Raw genomic sequence first — 12,669 nt, 5'->3', positions numbered from 1 at the left:
AATATTACAAGTAAAATTAATTTAAAAAACAATTTACTTTCATTATGTTTCATATTTCATATATTTTGGGTACTTGGGTAGTCCTGTATAAGGGTTATTTAGTTAAAAGTTTGCCATGAGCTTAATAAGTTTTCTTGATACAATTCACTTCTCTTTCTTTTTGTCCGAAAACAAAAGTGTAATTTTTTTAAAACTCAATATGTCTCTTAGTAAAGTTAATGATTAATTTTTCTTGATTGATGCATTTTTTTAAAGAGTTAATAATTTTTAATGACTATCTGGCACAATATGATTTATTATTTAAAATTTATTAAAAACTAGAAAATTATGAAAAAGTTATTAAATAAGATTTGAAATTGACAAAAATTTATAATAAATTTCAATTAATAAGAAATGTGTATTAAAAAAATATGTTCTTAGCATTTATGAAACATAAGATTGATTGGTGATTAAAAAAAATACAAATTCAATCATTCATGTTAATAAAAACTTAATATTTATGAATAACGTGTTCCTAATATTTTTTTTTTATACAGGTAGACTTGTGACCGAACCTCTAGTTTTTGATACTATGTTGCTAATTTTGATATAGATGATATTAAATTACTAGCCTTTAAAAACTTTCTACAAACTAATATCCATCCAATAATAAGACATCACATATCACGGAACTAACCAGATATTATAAGTTACATCATACAGTGATAACCATAGGGCATAGGAGGGCGTAGGATTTGGGCACAGTTTAGCTTTTGTGCTTTTTTTTTCAACCCCGGTTGAGAAGGCAAAACCCACACAGTAACTTGGACCACTTCTTAGTTCTTATAAAAGACCTTCAACCCTCCCCCAAACCCCCTAACTCTCTCTCAGCACTTTTCATCTTTTCCATTCATTCCCTCCCCTTCCACTTTCTCTCTTCCAACAACACACAATTTTTGTTCATTTCATACCAAATTGTCATTAATTTTGAGACCAAAAACATGGACAACCAACGCACTCCTCTTCTTAGTTGGGCTTACTACTGCCACGGCAAGGTAACTAACTAACTAATAACTACCTACAAAAGTTTTTTTTTCTTCATTTTTTCCCCCTTAGTCGAACATTTTAGTCATAAAAAAAATGTGTAATGAGTAATGAGAAACGACCCTTTATTATGGACTAATTGTTGATTAATCACATAACTTTGATGTTGGCACAGTCAGTGGAGGAGCTGAAGCAGTCTCTGATGTACACAACCCTTGAGCTGGAACAAACAAGAGCAGGTGTCCAAGAAGAGCTAAGGAAAAGAGACGATCAGCTTCTCACCCTAAAGGAGCTTCTGAACAAAGTGATAAGGGAAAGAGATGAAGCTCAAGAGAAATGCCAGAGACTACTAGTGTTGGAGAAAATGGTTTTTCATCAGCAGCACCAAACAGCACCTGCTTCTGGAGTTTCCAGCATTGAGGATGAGCCAAGAAGAGGAGGAATTAATAATGATTCCTCCAATAATGGCCTCTCTTCATCTGATTGTGAAGAAAGCATTGTTTCTTCTCCACTTATGGAGCATTTGCCGCCACAACCGCATCATCATGCGGGTCCTTCTTCTCAGCTGCAGCAACAGTTGCCAGAATCAATGATTGAGTTAATTTCACAAGATAAACCGTTGCCAGAAAAGGGTAAGCTTTTGCAAGCAGTGATGAAAGCTGGTCCTTTGCTTCAGACACTGCTTCTTGCAGGACCACTTCCTCAATGGAGACACCCTCCACCCCCTCTTGAGTCCTTTGAGATTCCACCTGTCACCATTCCTTCACCACCACCACAACAACAACTTCATCAAGATTCCTTCATCACCTCCAACTGTGGGAGAGTAAGTAGGAAAAGGGTTTTCTTTGAGGGCACTGATTCTCCCACACAGAACAAGTTCCAAAGGATTGTACTCCACTGACAACTACTACTAAACTGTTACTAAAGTCAGTTTTATTTATCTATTTTTAGTTTTTTAATTTATAATATGATTTAAAAAAGGTTAGGAAGAGTAGCAAGGTGGTGTTTGATTCGACTGATCTAGTGTTTAATGTACAGTGGTTTTGTTTTTAACTCGGTGGGAGGAAAAGAACTGAAGGAAAAAAGGTTTGATTTTGGGTTTCTGCTGGTGATGTTTTTGGTGGATGAAGAATTTGTCCCTGGCTGGCATTTTTGCCCTTTTCACATTCTCCTTTTGTTTTGTGTGAAGTGAAAAGGGTCACTACTGAAATTGTAATGTAACTAGGATATTACTACTACTGTAGTGCAGTGAATGATGAGTGTGTGTGTTAGGGTGAGAGAGAGAGAGAGAGAGATTGGTGTATTAGATCACATCAACAATTAAGGGGATGGATGATTTGGGTGTGTAGTCGTTGGAGTTGGGGGATGGTGTGGCCAACCACCAAGAGGGACGGCCATTAGTTCTGTGTGTCGGGGTAGGTGGGACCCACAAATCAGAATCAGGATCTATTACTGGTGTGGTGTATGATTATATTAAGCTTTTTTAGAGAAAGTTATCATTATTCACTTCTAATCCTATTTCTTCTATCTTTTTCTATTCTAATAACTACAGTAAAGCAATCTCTTCTTTTAGTTTTATGTATGTATGTATCTGCTCCCACTCAATCTGTTTATGATTTTCCATTATGAGCGCGCCAAATATCTCTTCCTTTTAAAGAGGCACAGAAGAGCAGTTTTAACCAATACATCTCTTATGTTACCTTATCATGTTCCATGAGAGCATGGCAACGAAAGCAAAAATCATCCACTCAACCAACAAATGAAGAATGCCAAATTATGGTATATAAAAAGTTGAATCATATCGTACCCCAAAAACGATTTTTTTTTTTCTTAAATAACAAAAAGTTGTTGTCTACAATCATTAAACTGTTGTTGTCAATGGCATAACAAAAAGCTTAGTCATCCCTCTCCTCTAATAACTCCAATTCATGGTATACCATTTCTCTTATAATAGTGCGATTGTTATTTTAGAAAATCCTTTTAGTTATCAAACTATAATTATTTGGGAGTTGGGACCAATTACGAAATTTCCAAGATCCGAGAGAAGGATGTCAGCATCACAGTTGATATACTAAGTGTAGCCATGTTCTATAACAGTGGTATGTTACACGCTCAAGGGCAGGTAAAGGTAAGTCACATGGACAGTCTTCTCCAAAGCAGACAGGTGCATGCACAGGCTGCATAACTCTGCCTAAATATAGTGCGTACTGCACGTAATTTCCAAATGTGAACTTTACCCAGCAATTGTCACAGTTCCTATTCAAGAACCTAAGATTTTCGGATTTTTTTTCTTTAATAAAAAAATATTAATTGTTAGTTTTTATTCGTAAGAAATACAAAATTCCTTCCTTCTTTTTTTTTTTTTTCTTTCTTCACCATTAATTAACCTTATATCTCATTATTTTGACCTCTCTTGCGAGGTTAGCGCCAATTGCTTTGTTAATTGAAAAATTAAAATAGAAATGTAACTTTCATAAATATGTGTGTAATTAAACATTAACATCAATGTATCCTTGGCAGTGACGGCAACAAGGAAGTCCTAGAAAACACGCCAAGCCTCTTCTAAACCGTGAACACAGGCTGCGCAAATGACGCCACTCATGCCTTACAAGACAAGACCTCGAAGCTTTGGTCAATATTAGGCCGAATAAGCCAAATTAAAACAACTCAATGACACAAATATAGTTTTGGGTGTTATCAGGTTCATCCAGCATTTTTTTATTTTTTCAATTTTGCCTTTTATTCTTATGCAAAAATTTCTTCCCTAAGAGTTTCAGGTTATTAGTATAATGCTCTAACCAACTGAACTAATAAATTAATTGTGTTATAAAATAAATAATTTTGTTATATATAACACTAAAATTTCTAATGTATATTTAATGTGCATGTAAATTTAAATAATAAATTTTGTAACAATTGATTTTGATATAAATTATACGAATTATTTAATTCATATATTTTTTTAAAAATAAAAAATATTTACTATTACAAAATTTAATATACAGATTAAATATTTTTTTATTAAATTTTTTAAATATTTACTATTTTTTAAATATTTTTTTGTAACAATTAATTTTGATATATTAAATTTTCTAATAGTATATATTTTTTTATTTTTTAAAAAATATGCAGATTAAATAATTCGTATGATTTATATTAAAATTAATTATCACAAAATTTATTATTTAAATTTACATGCACACATTAAATATACATTAGAAATTTTAGTATTATATATAATAATATTATTTATTTTATAACGTAATTGGTTCATTAGCTCAGTTAGTTAGAGCATTATGCTAATAACCTGAAATCGACAGGTTCAAGTCTTGCTTGGGCCAATAATGTAAGACTCTTATGGAAGAAGTTCTTTCGTAAGAATTACGGAATTCTTACCCGGAAGAAGTTTTTTCATAAGAGTGAAGGACAAAATGGGAAAATGCTGGGTGCACCTAGCAACACCCTATAGTTTTTAACCAAATAAAGCCCAGGCCCATAATTATAAGTCGGGCCAACAAGTAACCGCTTAGGTTCGAAGAACAGAATGATTAGACAAATGAAAATTCAAAAACAGGTCACACTTCTAGTCTGCAAATAAGAACGAAAATTCAAAGTTTAAACCTATGGCAAAACCTATTAAAAAGAGGGTAAAAAAAACAAATCAAAGTAAAGTAAGAAACGAAAACTAGTTTGGACCTATCGCAGAAGAACCTTTAACTGGGATCGAAGTGACAAGGGTTTACGGGGGCTTATTCCACTGAACGCGGAGGCTTGAAGAAGATGAAACACTTGCTTGACCAAGATACTCATGCCGCGTTCAAAGCATTAGGCATATCTCACTTCACGGCAATCATTGAACCCAGTCCTCCTTAGTTTTCTCTAAAAAGTTTATCTGGCTCTTAGAAGATTCGCCCATAACTCCATGATGGAAATAATATTCAATCTTATCTTACTGAGTCAGGTCCATGGAATTAGATATTAGATATTTGAAACAGCGACATCTACAGTTAGAAAGAAACTTCAAATTTTACTATTGAATACCGAAAGATAAAGTTCTCACAACACGTGCTATGCTAAATCATTTGACACATGGATTAATGTTGAGATCCATTAACGTGAAAAAACATTTTAAACTGTTTTCGTCAATGCTAACAAACCTAAACTACTGCATCATGTTACAAAGAACAATAGAGAATTCTACACAAGAATTAAGGGAACAGGGGGGCCTCTACTGAAAAATTGTCAAACTAAACATGGTTTAAGCGCAAATGTCTACTTTTCGGACCCTCCATGAGGTTCTTTCACGTTTTACACCGAATTTTCAATCATGTTGAAAAGGCAGTTATGCTCTCTGACCTATGCTTGAAGGTAAAGAATTCAGATTTACACTCTAATGGATCATCAGAGCAAAAAATACTGAGATCTTATAGCTCAGCGTGAGAAACAGAATTTTTTCACTCAATCAATCATCATCTTCATCGTCATTTTGGTTGATCGTGTGATTTTGTTTTTGAGCGTTATACATTTCAGCAACCTGAAAAGCAAGCGAGTAAAGCATAATTTTGATTTCCCATTTGCTCTTTTTTCAATACTGTCATTTATTTTTGTCAGATGATGAAGATTGCACTTTACCTGCTCAGATGATGAGGCCTGTTCGGGAGATTTGTCAGGCCTGACTCGAAGTAGTCGTGGAAATCGAAGAGATATGCCCTTTATAGAAAAATGTACAAGTGCCACCAAAAAAGTTAAATGCAGCTATGATTAACAATTAAATAATGTTAACAGGCAGAATTCAGAGTGAAAAAAAGGAAAACTTGTGGCATTTCCACACCAATTCCTTGTTTTTATTACCTTGTTCGGATCTACTATGCCCACTGCAGCACGGTGAACAGGGCTAATGGTCAGGTCGGCAGCTTTCACCTCCCATACCTGGATGAAATAAGGTAACATATAAAGTAAAAAACTTTGCTACAATGATCATAATGCAATTTTATTGGATAAAAATATATAAATAAAAAGGCATTGGCGAAAAAGCATGTCAACTCTAGATCTTTCACCTCTTACTTAAAAATTGAATTGCCATAAATCATAATATGATAGGGAAAATATGGTTAAGCAGTTTGTATCATAAGCTTACTACACTGTCCCAGGAATTATACAAAAGAAAATGATCACAATGTTAGTTAGCTGCATCCCATTATCCTCCACACTGTAATTAGCAATACATTTCCAAGGACGCTCATTAAACTAGAAGGCAATGTCAAAAAAAAGGTTGATGGACAACATATAAAATCCCCAGCCAATATGATGACCACTCGATCACATTTCAGCCATGATCGAGTGGCACCAAACCATGATAGTATCCCCAGCAATATGAAAATTCTTCCATATCTTCCATTTAAGTAATAGGAAATTCAACACAAGGGCACAGTAATATCAGTAAAGGCATTGTAAGATAACTTATTAATGATAGTACATTAAAGAATAGAATTGGAAAAGATAATAATGTAAATGCCAAGAAAGGACAAGATATTTCTCACCTCACTGGCTTCAAACCAGACATCAGGATTGATTGATTCTCCAAATCTATAGTATGCCTGAAATCAAAGAGCGTGTTTAAATTAATTTATAAAATATTAAGCAGGACACAGAAAAGGTCAAGAGTGAAACAAGAGGCAGGGACCTTTGGCTTGGGAATCACTTTAGAACGAAGACTAGAAGAACGTTCTTCAAGCACTGCTTCAGAGAATCCCGTTCCTACCCACCATATCAAGAAAATTACGAGAAAGAATCAAGTTTAGTAAACAAATAAACTGAGCAGTGACTTAACAAAATGAAAATACTCACCTATCTTGCAAATACTTTGAAATTCTTCGTTGTCACTGTCATAGCAAGCAAGGAGGAAGGCACCATAAACTCCTACAAGACATGCCATTATCTCATTTCAGACTACTTTGAGCTAAAGGTTTACGGTAGCAGTATATATAAAATCCCAGGGGCATAGCCTTGTTTATGCATAATGTTAAAAGATAAATAACATAGGCATCATCACCACATTAAAGAGTATACTTCGTGATTACCTGTACGTTTCCCACGACCATGGAAAGCAGCAATAGGTACCAAATCTAGTGAGTCCCCTATACTGCAAATTAGAGCCAATGAATAAATAGAAATCCATCATGATAAAAAAGAATTAAGAAATATGAATGTCACATCCTTACTTGTCCATATAATCTTTCTTCAGTTTTAGCCAGTTGAGTGATCGCTTCAAAGGTTCATATGTAGCATCCTCATTTAATGTTTTAATAATTAACCCCTCACAACTACATATCAAGAGACAAGCCAAATATCAATGACAATTTCTCGTTCATATTATTGCAAGAAAACCAAAGTTGGAAACGGCTGTGAATGCTTAGATAAATAATTAAGAGTGTGTTTGTCTTTGTTTTGCCTGTTTCCCACTTTATGAACATAATTCAAAATAAATCCTTGTCTCACATATCATTCACGTTCAACACGATTGAACGGCAAATCAAACACACATTAAGTAGTCTAATGTCCTTCAATGCCCTATCAAATGCTTTTAGTAATGAGGCAATCACATTAACATAACTTAAAGAGTATAATATATTACGCTGAAATGATGTATAATTTTAAACTCAAACGATGAAATTTCAATCTACAATGAATCTAAATAGACTAGAAGAATCAGTAGACCTTGCACCAACAGCTTGGTCAAGAAACTTCTGTATTTCCTCAACATCATTTGATGTTATCGTTGTTGCAAACTGAAGAAATCCAGGCTCTTCCTCAAAAGAGGCATAGAGATGCTGTAGAGAGAAAACTGAATTTTTTTAATGAATAATTACTTCTGAAAAATTACTTCTGAAAAATAAAATTTAATAAACAGTATAAAAGAGATCAGTAGCCTCCCCTACCAAACTGAATTATTTTAAAAACTCAATCCCTTGAGCTCCCCAACTAGGATTTATTGCATTTCAATTTGAAACAAATATTTGATTGACTACTAACCAGTAAGCCATAAGCTAGTAAAGCTACAGCTATCAGTCAGTGCTCAAACCTTTCAACTTAGCTGCACCAACACAAGTGGCACAATGAACAATCAATTAAACTCTAACCCATCTTTCCAGTCCAGACTCATACACTTCAGCACCATTTCAGAAATATAACTCCTAAACTCAGCTTGTTAGCACTTGCTCAATCAATTGCTTGCCATTGAATTAAAAGATACAGAACTACAGTGCAATCTTACAAAAATCCAGCTAGGCCTTGCCAAGGCAAGATGCTGACCCAAAACCTAAACTCAGCACATCTAATAGTTTATGGACGGACCCTAAAAAATTTATCTTAAAAACTGGATTAGGTTTTAGTTTTGCAACTTCCATCCATCTCTATCAAGGACTTGGCTACTTAATAAAGAAAACAATAAAATAAAACTTTTGGCAGAGCAGAGACAAAAGTTGGTACCTCTCTACGGACTCTCAGGTTTTCCTGAAGAAGTGCTTGGCCATTAAGATACAACAAATCAAAAGCAAATATGCAAACATCAACCTTTATATCTTCCATTTCTACATTCTTGCGAGCCCGAGTACTAAGCGCCTGTCAAAAACATAAGCATGTTCTTGAAAGAGTCAAAAGAGATTTTAAATTGTAAGTCCTGTATCACACGACTTTGGATAGGATAAATGCAAGTACAGTAAAATGTGATAAGGCGTAATTTCCCATTTTCGAGGGATATAGTCATATAGGTAAGCAGAAAACTACCTGACACACTTCATCTCTTCTATAAGAGAGGACTTTCTATGTATCAGTTAAAAAAAAAAGTCTTTTTCTTTCAAGTCACATGTCTAAAATCTCAACTCCTCACAAAATATCAGAAATTGAAAACTTGCATCACCGAGATAGGTAAGACAACACATGCATAACAAACAAATGGACTTAACTTGAATCATCTGCCAGTATTAAAAGGTTTTTACACTATCACTAAATGATGTATTGACACAAAAAAAAAAAAAACAGAATTAAGATTACCTGGAAAGAACGGATCGTCTGTGTTTGACGATCATATGCAACAATTTCACAATCAAGAATTAATGATGATACAGTTGGTTTCTTTAACCTGATCAATGAAAGCAAATATCAGAAATTACGGAGTTGAGAGTTGCACTAGGAAGCAGACAACAGTGTACTTATCTCAAGCAATCACCGGCTATTAAGAGTGTTTGTTCTCTAAATGCAGCTTCTTGTTAAGGAATGTCCATAACCAACCTAGAAAGACTGAACCAGACCTCATATAATATTCCTAATACATTTTTTTTTACCTTGAAACAGCAGCAACAACATCAGGAAACTTCCCAGTATTCCGTTCTGCATGTCTACTGTAAATCTCAACTGAGCCATTCTCCAGGTAATGTATCTGTCTCAATACAGCTAATGTTATTGCACATAATAAGTATCATGAGGGCCATGTTTCTGAAGGAAAATTTGACCATGAAGTATCACCTGGGCACGCTCTCCATCATATTTGTATTCACAGGTAAACTCCACATCCTGGAATTTATTTAGAATTTCAGATACACCCTTTGTTGCCTTTGACAGCATAGGTCCAATTGGAACACCAGGAGTAAAATTACATTTCTTTGGAAGCATCCAAAGACCCTCCGTAAGCAGTGCAGATATTATTTTGTCATAGTCAGGAAGAACAGAATAGACTTGTTTAACAATGTTCGAAGCCTGATGCAAAATGAAACCAGAAATAAAATATATATAATAGGAAAGGAAATATAATGAATTACTACGCCTAAAGTTTCCTAAAATGCAGAATAGGGAAAAGTTGGTGGTAACTTAACATGAAATCACTGATGCCCATTTAGACAGCAGCAGCACCCCATCCCCAATGTTTAGTGCTGAAGCACTTTAAAATATTTAAAACCCAGCACACCTATTGCTATTCAACCTGGCCTCACAAGACTAAGCTTTTTAAACCAATTCACTCTATACTGTATTTCCCACCCCAATCAGATTAGCTTACCTCTTCTAAAGGAGACTGAATATCAGGAGGCAGTTTAGAGTGTTCTTCAGTGTATACTGCAGCTTGACCTAATGCAGCTAAGAGAGTTTTCTCAGCATAGCCAATTCGCAACTTTGACTAGAAAACAAGACCAAGATGCAATTAACAAGAAGAAGTAAGTCCACCAGAACATTTCAATAAAAATTACAATTTCAACCTGTAGCAAACGGATTAGATATTGAGGTTCACAGTCAGTTGCAGAAACAAGAAGTGCCTTCATATGATTCTTTTTCTTCTCTTGACTTTCTTTCCCATATTCCTGTACACATTTTAGAAATAAAGACATCATACCAGCAAAATTTAACAACATTCAGCTCTATACAAAAAATTGTTTCAAATCCAAACACAAATTCCTCTTTTCTTCTTACAGAACATAGACCAAGCATACTAACATCCAACATACCCGCCACACAGATGACAAGAAATTTAAAGATCCAAACGAACATGTAACAGCTTTCAGCAAAAAATATGTCCCTGGCAAATAGAAAAAAAATAAAAAATAAATAAACCTCCTTCCCATGGTACAGCACATTAAACTCCAACAAACTTCTAACAACACTATGTGATAAGGGCACCAATAACACACTCCAAGTTACCAATATCAGTTTATCACAGAATTCATATTTGCAAATCCTTTTCTACCACCATATGAGAATACACTAAACCTGGTTATCCCAAAACAAAGGCCCGTGAGCATGCTTGTGCTTAGTTTCTTCAATCACTCAATATTGTAATTTAATATAATTATTTCAAATTAAACCCCATGCGCATGTAGAACAACTTGGATTAAAATCAACTAGACACTAATATCAACTTATCACGTAAACTTTTGAAGAAGATAGATGAGAAAGCTTCTATAGAAGTTGAAGTATATACATATTTTTAAGTATGAGAGAAGCTCATCTCATTTTACTTTTTTCTTTTCTAAGTGCTCATGAAAAAGTTTATCCAAATAGGACCTAAACTTGTGAGGGCAAAACTAGACACTAATGTTTAAAACAACAAACCACAGGCTAATTTTAATTTATGGGAGAAACTTAAAACATTTTAGCATCTCATTTTTCTTCTACTACACGTGCTTATTGAGAAGTTTATCAAAACAGGTCTAAACTTGTCAAGACAAAACTAGACACTAATATTTAAAACAAAAAGCCACAAGATTGAGGCAAGGTGGGTCGTAAGAAGTAGTGTGAATAAGCGAACAACCCAAATGCACGATATTCAGAAATCGACAGTAACAAACCTTAGCAATAAGGCGAAAAGTGTTGAAAACCTTCCTAATAGTCAATACTTCAGGCTTAAACATCATAATCATGGGCTGCGAAGAACGGCTCTCTTTAGCAACCAAGCCCAAATCCCCTTTTTTCTGCAAACAACTAACATCTCCTTCAATCAAATTCAACTCAACAAGAAGAACACAAGAAAGAACCAAAAAGACTCAATTCAATCACCCGATACTGAGTCTTAAGTCTTAACAAACATATTCTTGAGTCAAATTCAATTCAATAACCAGAATGCAAGAAAGAACCAAAAAAAAAAGAGACTCAATTCAATCACCTGATACTGAGTCTTAATCCAGGCCTCATTTGTTCCATACGCCTCAGCAAGCGCCTTGGTGATGGAAGCCTCGCCAATTCCCAATTCCACCCCTTCGTGGGCGGGCGCGATCCGGTTTGCAGAGAGGTAAACGACCTTGACGAGATCTTCCGGCGTGCAGTGCATAACAGTCCTCAGAAGATTGCAAACAATGTCAGTGATTACAATTCTTTTGGATTCTTGAGAAATGATGTCGAAGACCAAGCAGAGAAATAGAAACGGCACAGGCTGGCCTTTCTCCCATGCGGTTATCGAAGCAGGATCGAAATCTGAGGGTTTCTTCTTCAGCTGGGGAACTTGCTTCTTCAGCTCCGCAGTCTTCTCCTTCGAAGAAGATGGCACGGGAGGGGCATTCAGCGGTTCGGGCTTAACGGTGTGTTCTTCCGGTTTAACGGCGGGTTCTTGCGGTGTAAGGGTTTTGAGGTTGCTAGGGTTTTGAGAGGATGGAGTTTTGCGTTTCTTGGGGGATGGTTGGGATTGGGATTTTTTCTTGGCGGCGGCGCGTGCGCCGGACATGAGGGCGTCGAAGGCGGAGGGAGGCTTGGACTTGGTGCGGAGAGAGAGAGAAAGAGGGGAAGAGAAGAGAGAGCGACAGAAGGGAGGAGGGAAGCAATGCGAAAATGAGCAATTGCCGGGAAAGATGATACAAATGGCGGGAACTATCATATTTGGGACATTCTTCTCACACGTGCTTAGCACCACCAACAACTCCAATCATTCATTATTGCACCATATTTAAGATTTCTGATAAATATATATCTCATCTCGCCCTGCACCTAATATATATATATATATATATATATATATATATATATATATATATTTAAAATATCTTACATATATGTAAATAAGTATATATTATATAATTTACTAATTGTTAATTTAGTGACTAATATTACATAATAATAGAAATTTAACACAATTAGTATTGTGTTGTGTTACTATAATACTTCAGGTAC

General features: G+C 35.1%; 2 protein-coding genes across 5 annotated transcripts; one reads left to right on the top strand and one right to left on the bottom strand.

Moving 5' to 3' along the window:
- Positions 1-838: 838 nt before the first annotated feature.
- LOC114377663 lies at positions 839-2,539 on the top strand. The gene is made up of 2 exons (XM_028336287.1): positions 839-1,034; positions 1,199-2,539. Exons 1-2 carry the CDS (start codon positions 981-983, stop codon positions 1,922-1,924), a joined length of 780 nt encoding a protein of 259 aa, XP_028192088.1. The 5' UTR covers positions 839-980; the 3' UTR covers positions 1,925-2,539.
- Positions 2,540-5,092: 2,553 nt separating this feature from the next.
- On the bottom strand, positions 5,093-12,435 carry LOC114373449 (DNA ligase 1-like). Of its 4 annotated transcripts, XM_028330910.1 has the most exons (17): positions 11,672-12,433; positions 11,358-11,480; positions 10,272-10,373; positions 10,076-10,192; positions 9,547-9,777; positions 9,366-9,460; positions 9,076-9,163; positions 8,512-8,643; positions 7,741-7,853; positions 7,245-7,346; positions 7,104-7,165; positions 6,871-6,942; positions 6,707-6,780; positions 6,564-6,620; positions 5,875-5,952; positions 5,656-5,733; positions 5,093-5,557 (listed from the first exon to the last, which is right to left on the bottom strand). In XM_028330910.1, exons 1-17 carry the CDS (start codon positions 12,374-12,376, stop codon positions 5,486-5,488), a joined length of 2,301 nt encoding a protein of 766 aa, XP_028186711.1. In that variant the 5' UTR covers positions 12,377-12,433; the 3' UTR covers positions 5,093-5,485. The 4 variants fall into 4 exon arrangements, 3 of the variants coding, with proteins under 3 accessions (XP_028186711.1, XP_028186712.1, XP_028186713.1); XM_028330911.1 differs by lacking the exon at positions 5,875-5,952 and having other exon boundaries at positions 6,564-6,631; positions 11,672-12,435; XM_028330912.1 differs by lacking the exon at positions 5,875-5,952 and having other exon boundaries at positions 11,672-12,434.
- Between the last annotated feature and the right edge of the window lie 234 nt (positions 12,436-12,669).

The sequence above is a fragment of the Glycine soja genome, chromosome 11, assembly GCF_004193775.1.
Source record: "Glycine soja cultivar W05 chromosome 11, ASM419377v2, whole genome shotgun sequence".
NCBI lineage: Eukaryota > Viridiplantae > Streptophyta > Magnoliopsida > Fabales > Fabaceae > Glycine > Glycine soja.
The sequence above is the reverse complement of the archived record's forward strand: the minus strand, read 5'-3'. Positions and strand labels throughout refer to the sequence as shown.